Raw genomic sequence first — 16,272 nt, 5'->3', positions numbered from 1 at the left:
TATATATATATAAGATTGTGCACATTTTTTAAAGCACTATTTTTATTATATGTAATTTCTTCGAAACATTCTTCACTTCCTCTTGGTCAGCGTTTCTATCCTGTTAATATCTGATTTCCACTGTGTTTTTACCATATTCCCTTCATCCTTTTGAAAGCATTACCGGCCTATTCCTATTGTCCGAAACGGATCTGAGCCGCCGACTACTTCGTATATTCGGGACGTATGTCGTTTAGAGGATTTGGAAAACAATCTCATGTTGAAGAGTAGGTGTGCCTTCGGCGTTATCCGTCGATAACTTCGCCTCTTTCCTTAGGCAGAGAACCTGTTAGGTTTGGCTGTAAAATAGAACTGGCACTTCTTATGTTCATATCATAAAGTACTGTGAGTGTGTGCATCTCTCCCTGTGTAATTGTTACTGCAGATATTACATGCAATGTACTTCCTTTGACGCTTACTTATTGTTCCTAGCGTCGTGTAGGAAGGAAAGAGTAGCATATTTTATGCGACAGTCGCCGTTGAGGGCGGCGGCTAACTCAATTATAGGTCGTCTTTCTTTGTAAACAGGCTCCTGCAAGCATGCTTATGGCGTTTATTGATAGCTGACCTCGGTGAGGGCTTCTTAACGATCCATCGATAGTAACAGTTGTGGCTGTAACGTTGAGAATTGAAGGCGTAGAAAGAGCAATCACAATACTGACAATGTCAATCAACAACCTCGTTGCTTGTGTTTTAAGGTATTGTTCCTTGACGGATCAGCCAGACTGGACAAACGGTCAGTTCTGCGAAATGGTTGTTTTTTGGCACGGTGGTCATAACATAGGCAGTAGATTTCAGCAAACAAAGCAGCGTGCGTCAAGCTCAAGCTCGTCTCGTTCTACCACTATCATACACCAGGTGCTAAGTTGCCGTCTGTACTTTATAGCTAATCTCGATACCGAAGTCGGCCTAACGATTTAGCAATAAAGGTAATGACGATAAAAACATGATTTTCTTTGGATGACGTGCTCAGGAAAAGGAGCCACTACCTACAGCTGGAACCGGCGGCAATATTGGAACTGCCGACGACCACGGGGCAGGTAGCCGGCTAGTAGCAGCAGCCCAACGTAACGGCTGGAATAAGCGATGGCGTCTGTTTCCTAAGCAGCAAATACGAGCGGTAGGTACAATGAAAAGACTCAGACGTCTTGCTTTACCTGTTCCGAATCATACTTCCATAGGCGTTATATATACCATGTGTGGATTCTAAATATATAACGTAGAAAAGGCGCACTGACCTGCAAATAAATATATTCCTGTCGACCGAATGCGGAGGAACAAAAGCGTGAGAACAGTTTAACGGTGTGAAATACTTTACGTTTTTTTCTAAAGGCCTGGGCTATTAGGACCAGAACGTTAACGATTTTAAGTTTGAACGGCGTCGACACCGGTGCGTAAAACTAAACGCTTTTAGTCTAAGAGTAATAGCAATTTTTTCAAATGTTCCATTTTGGCTTTATCTACAAGCTTTTGCTTCTATTCTGAACTATTCCACACTGTTTTCTCTCCTCCATGTGTTCGTCGACTGTGTTCGGTATAGAACTTTTGTCTTGAGTGTAGGTTCCAAAGATGGGTCTGCATTTTTGGCACTTGCTACATTTCGTCTTTTACTACGGTTTTTTGTGCTGTTTACAGTGGAAGCTCTATAACTGAGATAGCAGCTTGCTTGAATAGGTTCACTGAATTCAAAGATATCTTTAAGATGCGCCCTGTCCGGTCGGCCATTCAAGGTCAATAGGGATTTTGGACGATAAGCGAAGTTAGAAGTTTATATACCCCATAAATTGAAACAAGTACACAAAAACACATGGTTCGTTTTCATCGTTAACCTACAACCAGGCACCAAATTTTTGAATAAGTTTTTGACGCAGATTCGCTGCAACGGGTCCCAAATCTTTGCGTCGCCGTATAGCAGAGCAATTAATGGACGGCTGGGGGTGATACATATGAACCTAAAGTTAGCTAAAGATCAAAAAGGACGGTCAACAAGGTTCTGCATATGACTCGGTTGAACTGAACAACTTGAAAACTGAACAACAATGCCAATCGAGCATATTTGGCAACGAAAAGTTTGTCAAAAACAAGATGCACTTAAATTTCAACACTAACTCTCAAAGTTTCTGGGAGATAAGAAAACTTGGCTCGGATATAGAGGGAAGTGGTAGAGAGTAGCGAAAAATACGTAACGAATTATCTTATTGCTATAATTCGACCAAAAGCTCCTTAGTAAAATAAAATCATTATTACGTTCGGAACAACTTAACGCGAGACCACTAGCGATAAATGTAAATACATTTAGCAGATAACTTAATGTTCGGTATGTGCCGATATGGATCATGCCCCCTGGATTTTCAGAGCTCATATGCCTAGCCAGGTCGGAAAGGCCAATGTTATCGATACACCGCGCAAGGCGATTTGTATTTGCTCTAAACATCAGCTGATTATGCCTACATGTTTATGTATGAATCTATATTGATGTTTGCTAGATATTGCTATAGGCTATTGCTACCAATAAAAAGTTGTCATATTAGCAATAGCCAGAGTACAATAATCAAGTTAGCTCAAATCTTCGTCGACCTAGTATTCGCCGGGAAGGTGGCTCGCCTTAGCTCATTAAGATGTATTTTCAATAGTTTTTCCATCGAACCGTTCATTCATTGTTCTATTGTTCAAAGCGTCGGCTTGGGAGCTAAATGACTGGCAGTCAGACCTTGCGGAAAACTTGCCTTGTAACTGTGTTCATCGTGGGTGAGCCGCTCGTACATAGTTTTTTGTTATACCTCATCTTATTTTTCGTGTTAGAATAGAGCATTAACGGGGTCATTAGAAAGGTCATCTGGTTTCTCTCTATATGCATAGGTGTAAGGTGTGTGTGAATAATCGATTTTTCTACTTATTCCCTTCGCTCAGAGCACTCTACGAGTCAGAATATTCATAGTTGCCAAAAGACAGATTTAAAAATTAAACACTTTATGCTTACCTTAAACAGCACAGCGATTATCGTAGTTACCCCGCAAGGTCAGGCGACCCGTTCGGATCACCAAATGTTGTTCCAAAGTTCTTCTAAAAACCTTGGAATTTTCTAAATATTCTATTCTTCGAAAATAACTTTGTAGAATTGTACGGTTTAAGCTCCACCGGGCATATTGAATATAATCTAATACTTCAACAAACTCTTACTGGGTTGTCTAAACCGATCGTGTGGAACGAAATAGCAACAAACGGCCTGCACGAGATCGGGGATTTCACTAGATATAAAACAAATAATGAATTAATTGTTTATCCGCTTCTAATTGTATTGGAAGCTGAAGCTGACGGCTCGAAAGTCTTCTTAGACGTTCAGAAAGACGTTTTACAATTGATCCTTGACTAACTCTTAAAAATTGAGGATTATATTGGCTTAGTTAAAGTCTGTAAAATGCATATACGTTCCTGGTAGAGAATGTAACCTAACTTAAATCACTTTTTTCTTTAATAATTTTTCCTTTCGCCCATACAGTACCACTCTATTAAAAGTCGGTTCTATTTGAGATCTATAAGTGACGATGTTGCGTTGTTCATTTCGAAGCGGGTCTTCGCTATTGGTCGGTTGGCAACCTTACTACGAACCTTAACGCTACAGAAACAAACTAGTGAATCGCTGAAGAATACGGCTTCTTAAACACTTCATATGGTGTCCTTCCGAAGATACGACCGATTATTCTTTACGTGTTATTATGCTGTGAGCTTCGAGTACGAACTGGAATATTATAAATGCCTGTACAATTCTAAATAAAACGTCGTATACCTCTACCACTACCTGACATATGGATGTGTAGGGGCATCGAAATTTTTCCCAAATGCATGAATAATCTTGTCTTTTAGTGTAGTTTATCTATGGTACACACTCAATAACAGAACTCTGCTCTCATGAGGTCAAGCGACTTCATGGCACTGAAAAACTTTAGCAAGCTAATTGATTTTGAAGTGTTAACCATGATTGCTTTATTTATACTACCGTTTTCAGTCCACTATGGTGTTGCTCCATTTGTATACATAATAGCCAATGATCCCGCCACCTTTGGTTTCTATCGTTTCCTCTTTAGCTATTCACGTTATGCATATGATTGTTTAGATTGTGTCAGCACTTAAATATAAAACTGCCATTAGTTATTATTGCGTTACTTCAGTGGCTTGAAGCTACTTAAATGAGAGTCCGTTGAAGGCAAGAAACGTTAGCGAATTGCACCTTAGCACTAGATATATACGCTGAAGGATGCTAAAAATCCAGACGCAATACCGTCTAGTGGCCTCTGAAACAACTAACAGGGTTTGGCACCTTCGAGACGCATACGGATGTAAGGTCTAAATAAAATAAACAAAATTGTAACGCTTTGCTTTGTTCGTACAATAGATGCTAAGGAGTTTAACATTAACACCGAACTTCAATGCGGAATAGGCCTTTCGACAACCGTTGTTGGAAAACTTTATATATAACGTGATAAATACATTTGTAAAACCACGCTTTTTATAAATTTTCAATAAATAATTCTCCGGTAGACTTGTCAGGTGACTTGAATAAGCCCGATTGTTGAAGAGCTGAAACAACAAAAATCCTTCTGGGCAAAAATACTAACGAGTTTTGTAATTTTATTTTTAAAAAAGTTTTTACACGACTTTACGTTCGGATGATGTGGTTCTTCGTCAACAATCTTGCGTGAGGTTTGAAAAATAACAACTTTCTTTAGTTGATTATGAACATGTAGTCGAGGCCTATCAAAGCTACGTAGACGGATGGTATGACAACATGCAAAAAGCAAAAATGCATCCTAAGCATGCGCGCACATACATAGAAAAATATCCTTATCGCACTAAAAAACGATATAAATGAAGATAATAGTATTGGTTAATAAGTTTTATAATACCTCCCAAGACAAATAGCTATTTAATAGAATAGTATATCTATGTGTCGGCGGCGTATCGAATTAACTAGCTGCTATCACATGTCTATCCTATGGCGAGATCAAATATAAGCAAACCTGTTAGCAGGTCAGCGCAACGCAGCAATTTATACCTGCGCTGCGACTTACGGAAACTTTGCGACGGATCGCATAAAGGATTGAGTAGCAGCCAAGGAGCACTAAAAGTCGATAAAGGGCCAGCCCGATGGGCAAACAGATGAAAGCTACGACCACGAAAACGACGACAGAATTCGCTTTTGAACGTCATTGCGGCTAAAATTTATTGTGGCAACCCTTCTAGCCTTTACAATCCCTGTGTCTTCTAGCCTGGAACTAATGTTTCCTGCGGCTCGTCTCACGATATCGTCTCATACTATAGCGTCCTATTTTGGTGCCGTAGCCTAATGTCAGCTTGTGACTCATTATCGATGGGCAACTAATGACACCTGAGGCGCCCATCGATGAAATTCTCGTTTTGATAAGATTTTTGCCTAAAATTTTAGTAAAATCTCTGACCACATCTGTGTACAATATTTGTAAGCTTTCATGCTTACGTGAGTACGGAGAATGCAAGCAATACTATTTACGGGAATTTTTCACTGCCTTTTCGCGTGTGCCCTAATATGGTGTAAACCGAAATATACACTTTGTTCTCTTTCATTTCCTGCAGTCACAGTAAAATTCCGTCAAATGGTTCGCTTTTAGCACTAAGGTACCTTTTTGAAGCGATATCACAAACTTTGTCCCAATATCTTTTTAACAAAAAGTTGTAAGTCCTTTAGGTATAAGAGAGAATAGTCATTTTTGGAACGTCTACTCTAAAGCTGCTGTTTCTGCCGTCCCTATGGGCTCCAAAATCCTGTCTAGCTTCATGATACTTTCCTTGTTTTATCGACAAGTTTGTGTTGTCCGCTAAGCCATTCATTTATTACACACAAAAGATTTGAACTGCAGTTTGAATATATGTGTTTGCAGAATTTAAAATGTTCTCTCTATTTACTTTGAAGGCTATTGTTGAGCAAAGTCTTCGCCATGTGGCTTTCGTTCGATTAAAGTTTAATAGGATTAATAGATGGCCTGGTGGGAAGTGCATAAACTTCGCAGCGAGGCAAACAAGGTTGGGTGGCCGCTTGACATGATCAGAACTCTCCTCGTCCATCTCCTCTTGAGACGTTTTAGGCTGTAAGTCTTGCCTACGTTAAGAAAAGATGCAGAAAAGGTGATGCACTGCTCGCACATTTAAGTATCTGAGAGTGAGATCGTGGATAGGTATCCTTCACCGCCTTTATTTCCTCTGCATTACGCTAACCAGCCGCCCGAGAGCGGCGTCCCGTTTTAGCCTAAACTATCTGATAGAAACCATAATAGCAGTTCTAAATTATACCAGGTACTACACGTAGGGTGCGCTTAAATAAGCAAATTTATTTGGCGGACGCGTCATAATTATTTAAATGAAAGCTCATGGTATCTGCCTACAGCACGCCAAGCAATCTAACGTTTCTGCAATAAAATCGTTACTCGAAAGCGCAGATTGGGCCGTCGACGACAATTGCATGGAGTACGTCAATACAAGCGATTGTCTTTTCTGCTATAAAGGTCAGACAAGGGTGAAGAGGAGTCGCTGCTTCGAGTTCTGCTAACGATGCACAAATCTAATACTATAAAGTTTGTGCAAATACAGCAAATAGTGTTCTTTCATATTCATGCCATTTTAGGCCTACTTGTTAAGAAGCCGGGCACTAATAATCGCTTATAGAAAACGCGGAACCGCTAGAGATACATTCGCTAAAGGACTTGCTGGGTAAGTCAAGAAATTGGCAGGAACTGTTTCTGTGATAAAAATTATAGGTTTAGGTTGGCACGCGAGGAGTAGATTCGAAGTCATATTTTGTGACGTGCTCGGTGAATGCTAATACGACAAGGGATAATAGTATTTAAAATTCGAAGCAGTTCGAAGGCAAAAAGTAGTCCTATTTTCACGCTTAAGGTGTCACTACTTCAAATACTGTTGGACACTGTCAGTGACGATCAGGAAATGATGTTGTTGCGCAAAAAGTTTTTTGTACAACTACATCTTAGCTATTAGAAGGTACGGGTATGTCGTTTGGACAAATTTTTAGGGATCTCTTTGAGGTCTTTAGAAACCTATGCGTAGCCTCTAGTGTATTTAGCAGGCTAGGGATGTCAAGATGCTGCCCTTTTAATCAGCATTAGGTTGCCTGGGCACCCTCCTACCTGGACACCTTTTTTTGTCAACTTGTGCATTTAATTTTGCTCGTCGCCGCAATTCTTCGGCCCTGAAAAACAGGATACTTACCAAATGATTGCTCGGTAATCAAAGCTGTTTTTATTTCAAGTAAAATATTAGTGCGAGAGAAATCAGTTTCCATTCGTTATCTCAGACTATGGTGGCAGTACCTCTAATCTCTTTATGCTAAACCCTTCGAGCAATGCGCATGCACGCCCTGAGCAAATCGGATCGCATGAAGCAGCGACATCTGTAAACAAGCAGAGGTCATTCCAACTGCCCCAGCTGGTAACTGAAAATAGACTTCCAGGTGTGCCTTTGAACAATGAAAATTGTTACCGTTCTTGCTCCCCCATAGGTCATAGAATCAGTCGCTCGGTGTACGACTGTTACCTCCAGGTGAACAGGGAGCAGCACTAGACTAACAAAGCATGGAATTACGTATAGGATGTCATTCTGGCTAAGCGTATGCTCTTGGACAATTCGAATGTATTTTCATAGGAAAGATCCATAGTTCCTGTCTCGGGTAACGTACCAGCTATTCTGGGCAGCGCTCGTGGGGACGTATTAATTTCAGCTGCGCGCTGAGGGATTAGATCCACAAAAGAACATTGCAGAGATAACGTATCGTTATATCCAGGAAAGCAAAGTAACAGGAAACCTGTTACTTTGCTTTCCTGGATATAAGAGCGATCCTGTTGCTCAACCGGTAAGTGGGCACGACCCGAAATACTCTTGTGCCTACAAAGCGACTCATTTAGCCAACCAACGGTGTCATTGCTCTTCACATTTTCTTGCTGATGGTCATTTACCCAAAGCACGATCGCGGCTGTACTGCACGGCTTTGCAGTACATAATATTGCACATTTTTGTGTACAGCTGAATATGTGCAGTGAAGCTTTTTGAATGTATTTAATAATAGCCGTTGTAGTCTACTTGTTCTATTGTAATATTATCTATATCTAACAATAACAATCCATTAGCTATTATAATTCGATAGAAATATTCTGCAAGCGTCGCGGTTTGTCATTGTGTTTTGTCATTTCTATGGGAATCGAGATGTGTCGACTTCATAAGGCCTTACAGCTTGCCGTAGTCGTTTAGGCAAATATTGCTATAGTCCTTTATCTTGAAGTTGGCCGACCATCTGCGTCTGCATCTGCCTTCCACAAGACCGTCCGCTGGTTTACGGTCAGCGCAAAATGGTCTCGCAATCCTCACACAATCATAATCGGTGTCGATTAGCTATCTTTTCTATGTCGAGAATTCTTTTTCTTCTTTTTTTTCTTTTTATAAAATCGTGTCTAGTCCTGGCTAGCTTGAAAGCTGATATAGGATATCATTGAGACTCTGCTATATACAGTAATACTGTGGCGTAGTGAAGCCGACACGCTTCTTCTGCCAAACCAGTCTTCCATTATCGGGGGTTGCTGGCTCCCATTTGACCGAAGGGCCTCTCTGGATAACATCAGACAAACATATTAGTTGGTGTTACATGTGAACGCTGTATTTCGTATGTCGGTCTAATGCGGTACGTCAACACGTGAACACTATGAGAGGCTAGGGGGTGGAAGAAAGTTAATGTAGATTTGAAAGGTTTACACGTAGGTATCGTCCCTTCCGTTGGCAATATGCAATAATGAACAGCTAGCTGCTACTTTTAGCTGGTAAATGAACAGGTTATAGGTAGCTTGTATTGATCGCGGCCTGCAATGGGAGAAATCGCGTCTTCCTATTCCTGGGGACTACCGTCCTCCAAACAATGGGATAGGCAAACTTCGACATATTTTTCGAACTGTCACTGTCTCCTCGGTTATGTCCTACTCGTGAACGAAGAAGACCCAGGATAGGTTTATACGGATCGAAAGACGTATAGAACAAACCAACGGCGGTACGTTACCCGGCAGACTTTGTTTATTGGTTGCCCATCCGTAATCAGACGCATCGCGTAGTTGATGGCTCCGTGGAAGGCTACGTATGGATTTTCAGCCGTATGCACGCGCCAAGTCATAAACTGAATATGGGATGTTTGTAACGTGCTATTCTCGTTTACATTCCCGCGATTGATCGGTTTCTTAAAAATAGGAAATTTGCGACTCTGTTACCATATGAGATACTGTACTATTTTCTGACTTTACCATGAGAATGATGTTAGACTGGCAAATGTTCTGTGGAGATAAAATTAATTTTATTACACTGTCCTGGATCAGATGCAGATGTTATGCGTTACTATGGGTGAAAATTGGTGAGCTTTAAACTTGTCAGGGACAGCGATTTAAGAACAATTGTTTGAGCTCGTCGTGCTACTTTTGATAATGAGGCGACCTCGATGCCACCGATCCTACAGAGCTTTACTTGTTAGGACCTGAAAATTCGAATTTGAGCGAGCGAGTTCCGACAATTCTCAGTAACGAGTTGGAAGTTCTCAGCAACTACTGTTGTCATTTACTGAATCACACAGTGCATAATGGAAGGTCCAAGGAACGCGCCACAGCAATTAACTAAACGGATCTCGAACGCTGGTTTTGCTCACGTCACTTGACGACAAGACAGATTCAGCCTTTGGCCAAAATCAGCCACTTGCATATTGTTGAAGGACCAATGCCTTCTTTCGTTCAGAAGGTATCATTAAGTGTGGTATTTCCAACGTGCGGCAAAAATCAATGTAAGAGGTCTTGGTATTAGTGTATGCGATAAAACGTGGACAGATGTCTCGTTTGAGCGCGTCTCGGTCTGTTAAATCGACACGCGCACGGAAACCTCAAGGCTATAATTGGCGGCTATAGTCGTCTGGTTTGAGTTGTTGAAAGAAGAAACAGGGGAAAAAAGAATATGATGTAGCCGACAGGCTGAGCTAACACCTGAGTGGGAAGTGTGAACTGCAATTGAAGATGGTCTTATAAAATGTCAACAATGAATTGGTGCGCTGTATTATGTGGAGTCAACTTTTTCAATATATTTCGGCCCTGGCGCCTACACGATGTGTATTGCCAGCGACCAGCGTTAGACGTGAATGTATGCTCAGTTGTGCAGATCTATTTATTATCTGATTGCTGAGTGAATTGTTTTTATTTGAAGCACAAACCCATATGAGCCACTACTTGGTAGTGCTAGATATTTATTTGCAGTTCTGGTAAACCTATATATACTTAGGCTTACATACTAACGTCGAGAAGTATTCCGAAAAAATACGAAGCTGCAGCGCCATTGGAAAGGACACATCGAATGCTATAATACTTCTGCCAGCACGGTTTAAAGTTTAGTCATTTGCCATACTTGACCAGACACTCAACAGGTGAGATGACGCACAGCTCATAGCAACAATGAGTGCAAAACATTGCATGCACCAAAATTGTATGCCTGAAATAGGCATAGGTTTGTAGAGGTCGAATTAGACAAGGCGATCCTCCTATATTCGTTTTGTAATCTTTATAGCAGTGAGAGGTGCACTTGTGCAGAGCTGATAGAAGACATTTTGTAGAAACCCGGGTGTACTGGCTAGCTGTTGTATGTATTTATACATAGTTGGAATCTAGCCACACCAGTTACGAAGGAATGCCTAACATTGGACAATTTACCCAGATGAGCTCAGTTCTATAGTTTGCAGTACTTGTTTCTTGTGAGTAAGGCCGTTTTCAGAGTGGATCGTGCCCTAACAAAGCTTACATGAAAGCCCGATTACCCTCAACCGGAACACGCTAGAGAAGAGCTTCAGCAACCTTCGAAGCTCAATCCTACTAGAAAGGGCCATTCTCACGGTTCAATAATGCGCATGCACCATGACCATACGCCTGAGGGGTAACCCTCCACTATTATATATATATATACGTAACGTAGCTACCCTCTAACCTCATACAGAACCACAATATGCGATATGATACATTGTAATAATAATATTTAAAATGTCAGTATCACCGATTCATCAAAGATCTACAACTAGCCTATGCGTCGTATACCTCACTACCTTACTATCATTGCTTAGAGCGTTCGATTACCTGCCGGGTAACATAATAACGACTATTAACCGAGATATAAGACAGGTAAGCAGACTCTATTGTTGACGATAGCCATCACAGGGCAGCTTGCTGAATCAGGGCGTTTCGTATCGGTTTCTACAATATAGATCTATCATACGGGGAGTGCAGATGAGGTACGGCCATCTGTGCTGAAGATGCACCGGAGTCAGTTTCCAATATGCATACCTATTGCTTCTCGTCGTATGATAACGTTCAACAATACTACTCAAAATAAATGCTTAGGAAGTAGTATTTAGTTGCCCTCCTATAGCTATCTATGCTATTTATGTGAAAATAGTAACTATTTTTCTTGTCGATTTATTATATATAGTATATAGGTGTAGGGGGCCGCCTGATTCGTCACACATTGAAAGTGCTTAGTACCGTTGCAGCAGCTTGATATACTATTTACCAAGGACATTTGGCTCAAAGTCTTTCAATTTACTGATGAGTATGTCATTTCATCGATTGTAAAACGTACCCCTTACTGGCTGTCGCTTCTAAGTAGTTGTCTGGCAAACGAGAATAACAAACATATGGCTCATCAAACTATGACAGCTACACGAGCATAGATGTATATTATTTTGTGTGACTGTGACAATACGGTTAACATACTTAGTTGTGGGGGGTTTCGTTGTTCATCGGCTCGAGATCTTCGTGTATCTACAAAGCAACTCTCTCAAAGCTAAACCTTGAACTGCTGCTTTTCTTTATTTTAGAAATAACACGCCTATAGTTTGTACGTGGCAAAAAAAACTAAGCCTTTTAGCAAAGCTGCTTTTGTCTTTTCTTGGTCTAGATATTATTATTAGCGTGATTTCTTTGTGGTGACGACAGAGCATCTAGCTGTCATGCCCTAAAATAGGATCGACTACCTTCTGTTGGCCTGTATAAATGGGTAAATATACATAAAATACCGCCTCTAGCAGAACCTGGGGAGCGCAAATCCATAAGTTTAAAAAAAGGCGTCCATTCGAATTGCACTAACCCTATGTCTACCAACGTCAGTGGGTAATAGGGGTGTTTAGTGAGTGTTTGTACTCGACGAAAATAGCGTTTGATATCTTGCTCTCTGGTCTCGCCAGAGGCCATCAGCAATCTCAATGAATACGGTAGATCAGCAGTTGCATTTAAAATGTCACATTGGCCTGCGAACATAGACGGTAAGGCGACAGAACGGAGGACTGTAAACGGCGCGTACGCGTACGTACGTGGCGCATTGCATTGCATTGTTATGTGAACGGGGACACCTTGAATAGATTAGGCAGCTTGCGTCGATAAGGCCTCGGCTCTGTATACTATTGTTATGTGTTTGCCGGACATCGTTATAGGTCAGCACGGAATCCTAATCCAATAATCAGTCATTAGTCCTAGAAATGCGTTAGGAACTTTTCTATTTTTGGAACCGCTGCTTTGTTCGTATTTAATTCGAATTTCGAGTCAGACTTTACATTCTATTGGCTCTACATGTGCATAGGCTCGCTCTACATTTTGGTGATGTCAGCAAACTGAATTCGCTAAAAAACATAAACTTTCGAAATATAACGTGTTATTTTTTGAAGGCGGTTTGAAACACGCCATTGCGGATTTAGTTGGACTTTTCATCGATCATTTTTCCACCACGCTACATTCATCGATAATTTCTATTATGGAGGCTAATTTTTATTGTTATCGATCATCAGCGGTGTCAAAATATTTACTGCACACTTTTCTATTAACCGTTTTTTGCCAAACCTTTTTTTTTGCCGCAGATCTACTTACCTTTTGCAGTAATAGACTATAATTATATTTCTAATAAGACATGATCACTTCGCTGTCGTCAAGCTGGCCCTACTATGGATCTGCGAACCCCGACAATTCGTCGAACACAGTCTATGTTCTTCTGCATAAAGCCGCTAACTGTATCGTGCGGTTAGCCTAAATACAATGAGTACACACAACGATACAAAGAACAGCTAGCCTAAAAAAAACATCTAGGTTTAATTGTATGTTTAAGGTCATCGAGTGTTACGCTTTACTGATATGTGATAGACAGAGCGTTTGAATTAGTTCCAATTTGCTGAAAAAAAAAAAGTCCAGAACATCATATTAATTTCAAACAAAGCTATACAACTAAGCCATCTGAGGTGCTCACCATACTTCATATGCCGAAGTGGAATATAGCTACATTATTCCCTTAGTCGAGAATGAGCACGTTAATATTTTAGAGAGAACACCAGAGTTATGAGACCTCACCACATGAACCGATTTAATTATCTAATTTCATATATTGTTTCGCACTTTTATTTGGAAAACGTATACGATATAAGAGCAATTGAAATCCATCTACGAAGATAATCATCGAGAGTTCATGGCCTAGGACCGTCACTGTTATGGTATTTTTACTTCTTTAAACACATTTTCAGATTTCTAGTGCGCTTACTGTTATCGACAGCGTTAGGAGCCTACATTCGCCTATCAAAATAAATGAATGAAACGTATACAGGTGTCTTGACATAACATACACATATCGATAACAACGATGGACATTTAAAAATGTCAGTTACAAACATTTACATACACATAAACGCATAGCATAACACAAGTAGCATGACGTTGCAGTCCTTCAAGATCTAACCGCAGCAGCCCCTGTTTAGGGCTGGTGGAGTAAAACAAGAAGGCCAACTTGGGTCAGTTCTGTTGCTTTAACTGTATACTGAGGCTTTTATAAAGGGTGAATCTTTTAATATGACCAGAGAAGCCAGAAGTTGACACGCTGGGTACAACAGGGTAACAAATAGGTATTCTTCTGCCAGATAAATGGCTTGGCACTCTAGCGCGTAACTGCGACAACCACTAAATGAGACCGTCACCATCGGCCCCATCTACATTGGAGACCCAATATTAGCCACTATAAATTATGCTCTAAGCCGTACGTCCGGTGCTAACTTTGTGCTTCGCCTTTGGTTCATTGGTCCCTTTTCAACAAAAGCCGAAACGTGTCTAGAACCGGTTTTGAACTTAGATCTACTCACGTGTTTGCGAGTTCAATAGGTCAAAAACGGGAATCGTCGCGATCACAGTATCACCCATTCTCACAGACGAACCAATCCATAATCCTCATTTTACAAAAGTGGACACGTCTGGCCTGATGAACAGTTCCCTTTACAACAGCATTAATGCTGATTGAGCGTATAGTGTAAATACGCTTAATCTAATATCGGTTCGCAAGAGTCTGTCTAGGCACAGGTCCACGAAAGCCGATTCAGCGAAAGTGTACAGACGCTCCAAAGGTCGAGGTGCAGAGAACAAGTCAACGAAGCTTTATAGTATAGGAAGAGCTCATACTTTGTTGGTCCATAAGTAGCTAAAACAAGCATCTCATAAAAACGAGGCCATATTCCACACTGGGCCATATATATACAAAAAATAAAAGAGATTTTTATCTCTTACAAGTACGCCTATATATTAGACTTCAATGCGGCTTAATTTTCTGTGTAGCCGTGGATTATACCCAGTATAAGTGTGCTATATTTATAGGTAGTTCAATTTATCTCAAAATACTTTTAACTAGCATATTGCGGTTTAACAGAAAAGACTCTCCCTCTTCAATCAAAAAAAGGAAGAAGGATCAATAGCACACTGAAGTGAATATCAGTAGCATTTACTGGCGTTCAGTTGTGAAGTATTTCAAATTTAGCTATAAGAGGATTCTGTTCTTCTTTATCATGCTCCGCTCTGGTTTTTCTTCTTATACGTATACCAAAATTTTGTCCGTGCAAAAAACATTTCTCGGCTGTTTTCTCGAGGAGTAGGTGTGCCCTGCACCAGTTTATGCAACTCTGCGGATATTGCAGATGTTATTAGGATGGTGAAAAGTAAAGCTCATCTCGAAGATATAATGAGGTCTACGATATAAGAGGCGCCATAAATCATTTAGACGCGATGAGAATCTCTAACCTTCATAAAGCATCGGAGTGAGGTTGTTCCTCGTACCGATTGGCCTGCTGCTACATCGAGACAAACTACGGAAATAGCCGATCCACATCCTCCGACATTTAATATCTATGAAAAAAAATGTATTCAGTGCTCCCTTGCCTACCCTCGATCCAACTTGACAACTTCGGTAGTTCTGCAGACTCTACAAAGACCTGTGGTTTTTTCAAAGATAGAGTCTCTCGTACGTTGGCTACTACGTAGTTAAATTAGATTAGAGCCACGTCTTAGAGTAGCAGCGCCATATTATACATTTAACAGTTAATTAAGCCAACCAAAAAGTCAAGCTATTCACTTTAAAGCACCCGTGATATGTGTCTTCGACGCACAGCTTTTCTCAGGGGAAAAGTTTTTAACTTGCACTAACCAACCTCTCAGGGTGAAGTTAATATATGGGTAAAGACGTAAATCTCTTGTACAAGGTAGCTTCTCCTGTAAAAGGGAGGCGCGTACCAATTTTTTTAACAGGCCTTGTCTTCGAACTCCTGAACGTCCTACGTCAGAAAAAAGGGTTTCTGTTTATTCTCGTAAACTGTACACAACTGGCAGTTCTTGGATCACTACGGGCATGGGTTACTAAGCGTAGCTGTAATGATCTTGAAGTAAGCTACTCTTGGCCTTCGTAACATTCCTTATTTTCAAACATTACGAAGTCACTTTCTGGAGCCAGAGTTAGCTGCGCTAAGTAAATAAGCATTCTACGTATACGAATTAACATGCGAAGACTCAACGAACCAAAACGTAATCTAAGCTGAAGCGTAAATTAGGATGAGAAAATCACTTTGGTCCTAATTTACCTTTATATGTGTGACATCATCATTTTCCGGGGAATAAATTAGTTCGAGGCTGCCTCTTCTGGCCCCTCTCATAAACATCTTAATGGACGAAGCCATCGCCCCGATTAACATGCCTAGTGCTAGAGTTTACAACGACAAAAGTATTTGCTTGCGTCCACAAATTCGTAATAAGTTTACGGATGCTTAGGAAAAATGAACGATAATAGATATTCAATAGCATAATTACAGAATTGTCATCCTTCGTTGAATGACTGGCT

General features: G+C 40.6%; 1 protein-coding gene and 1 long non-coding RNA gene across 4 annotated transcripts in view; one reads left to right on the top strand and one right to left on the bottom strand.

Annotated features, from left to right (window-relative positions):
- The window catches only part of LOC147758516 (uncharacterized), a 15,895-nt gene extending 1,132 nt beyond the window's left edge, over positions 1-14,763 (bottom strand). The window contains exon 1 of the long non-coding RNA XR_015319816.1: positions 14,258-14,763. This is a non-coding gene — a long non-coding RNA (uncharacterized LOC147758516). The remainder of the gene's footprint in view (positions 1-14,257) is intronic.
- On the top strand, positions 30-3,878 carry LOC147758517 (uncharacterized). 3 transcript variants are annotated; one of them, XM_086976891.1, is made up of 3 exons: positions 30-897; positions 1,013-1,159; positions 3,539-3,878. In XM_086976891.1, the coding sequence occupies exons 1-3, from the start codon at positions 703-705 to the stop codon at positions 3,698-3,700; spliced, it is 504 nt and encodes a 167-aa protein (XP_086833017.1). In that variant the 5' UTR covers positions 30-702; the 3' UTR covers positions 3,701-3,878. The 3 variants fall into 3 exon arrangements, 2 of the variants coding, with proteins under 2 accessions (XP_086833017.1, XP_086833018.1); XM_086976892.1 differs by having other exon boundaries at positions 1,675-3,878; XR_015318657.1 differs by having other exon boundaries at positions 30-775; positions 1,013-3,878.
- Positions 14,764-16,272: the final 1,509 nt, after the last annotated feature.

Source organism: Varroa destructor, unplaced genomic scaffold, assembly GCF_002443255.2.
Source record: "Varroa destructor unplaced genomic scaffold, Vdes_3.0 BEIS01000001.1, whole genome shotgun sequence".
NCBI classification, from domain to species: domain Eukaryota; kingdom Metazoa; phylum Arthropoda; class Arachnida; order Mesostigmata; family Varroidae; genus Varroa; species Varroa destructor.
This window is presented reverse-complemented; position numbering and strand designations above follow the sequence as displayed.

Bases quoted from the DNA above. Each gene is read 5' to 3' on its own strand.
- LOC147758517 (XM_086976891.1), top strand. From the start codon at position 703: ATGTCAATCAACAACCTCGTTGCTTGTGTTTTAAGGTATTGTTCCTTG. The intron at 898-1,012 runs GTGCTAAGTTGC...TGACGTGCTCAG, and splicing joins CTACCACTATCATACACCAG to GAAAAGGAGCCACTACCTAC. The intron at 1,160-3,538 runs GTAGGTACAATG...TCGCCCATACAG, and splicing joins CTAAGCAGCAAATACGAGCG to TACCACTCTATTAAAAGTCG.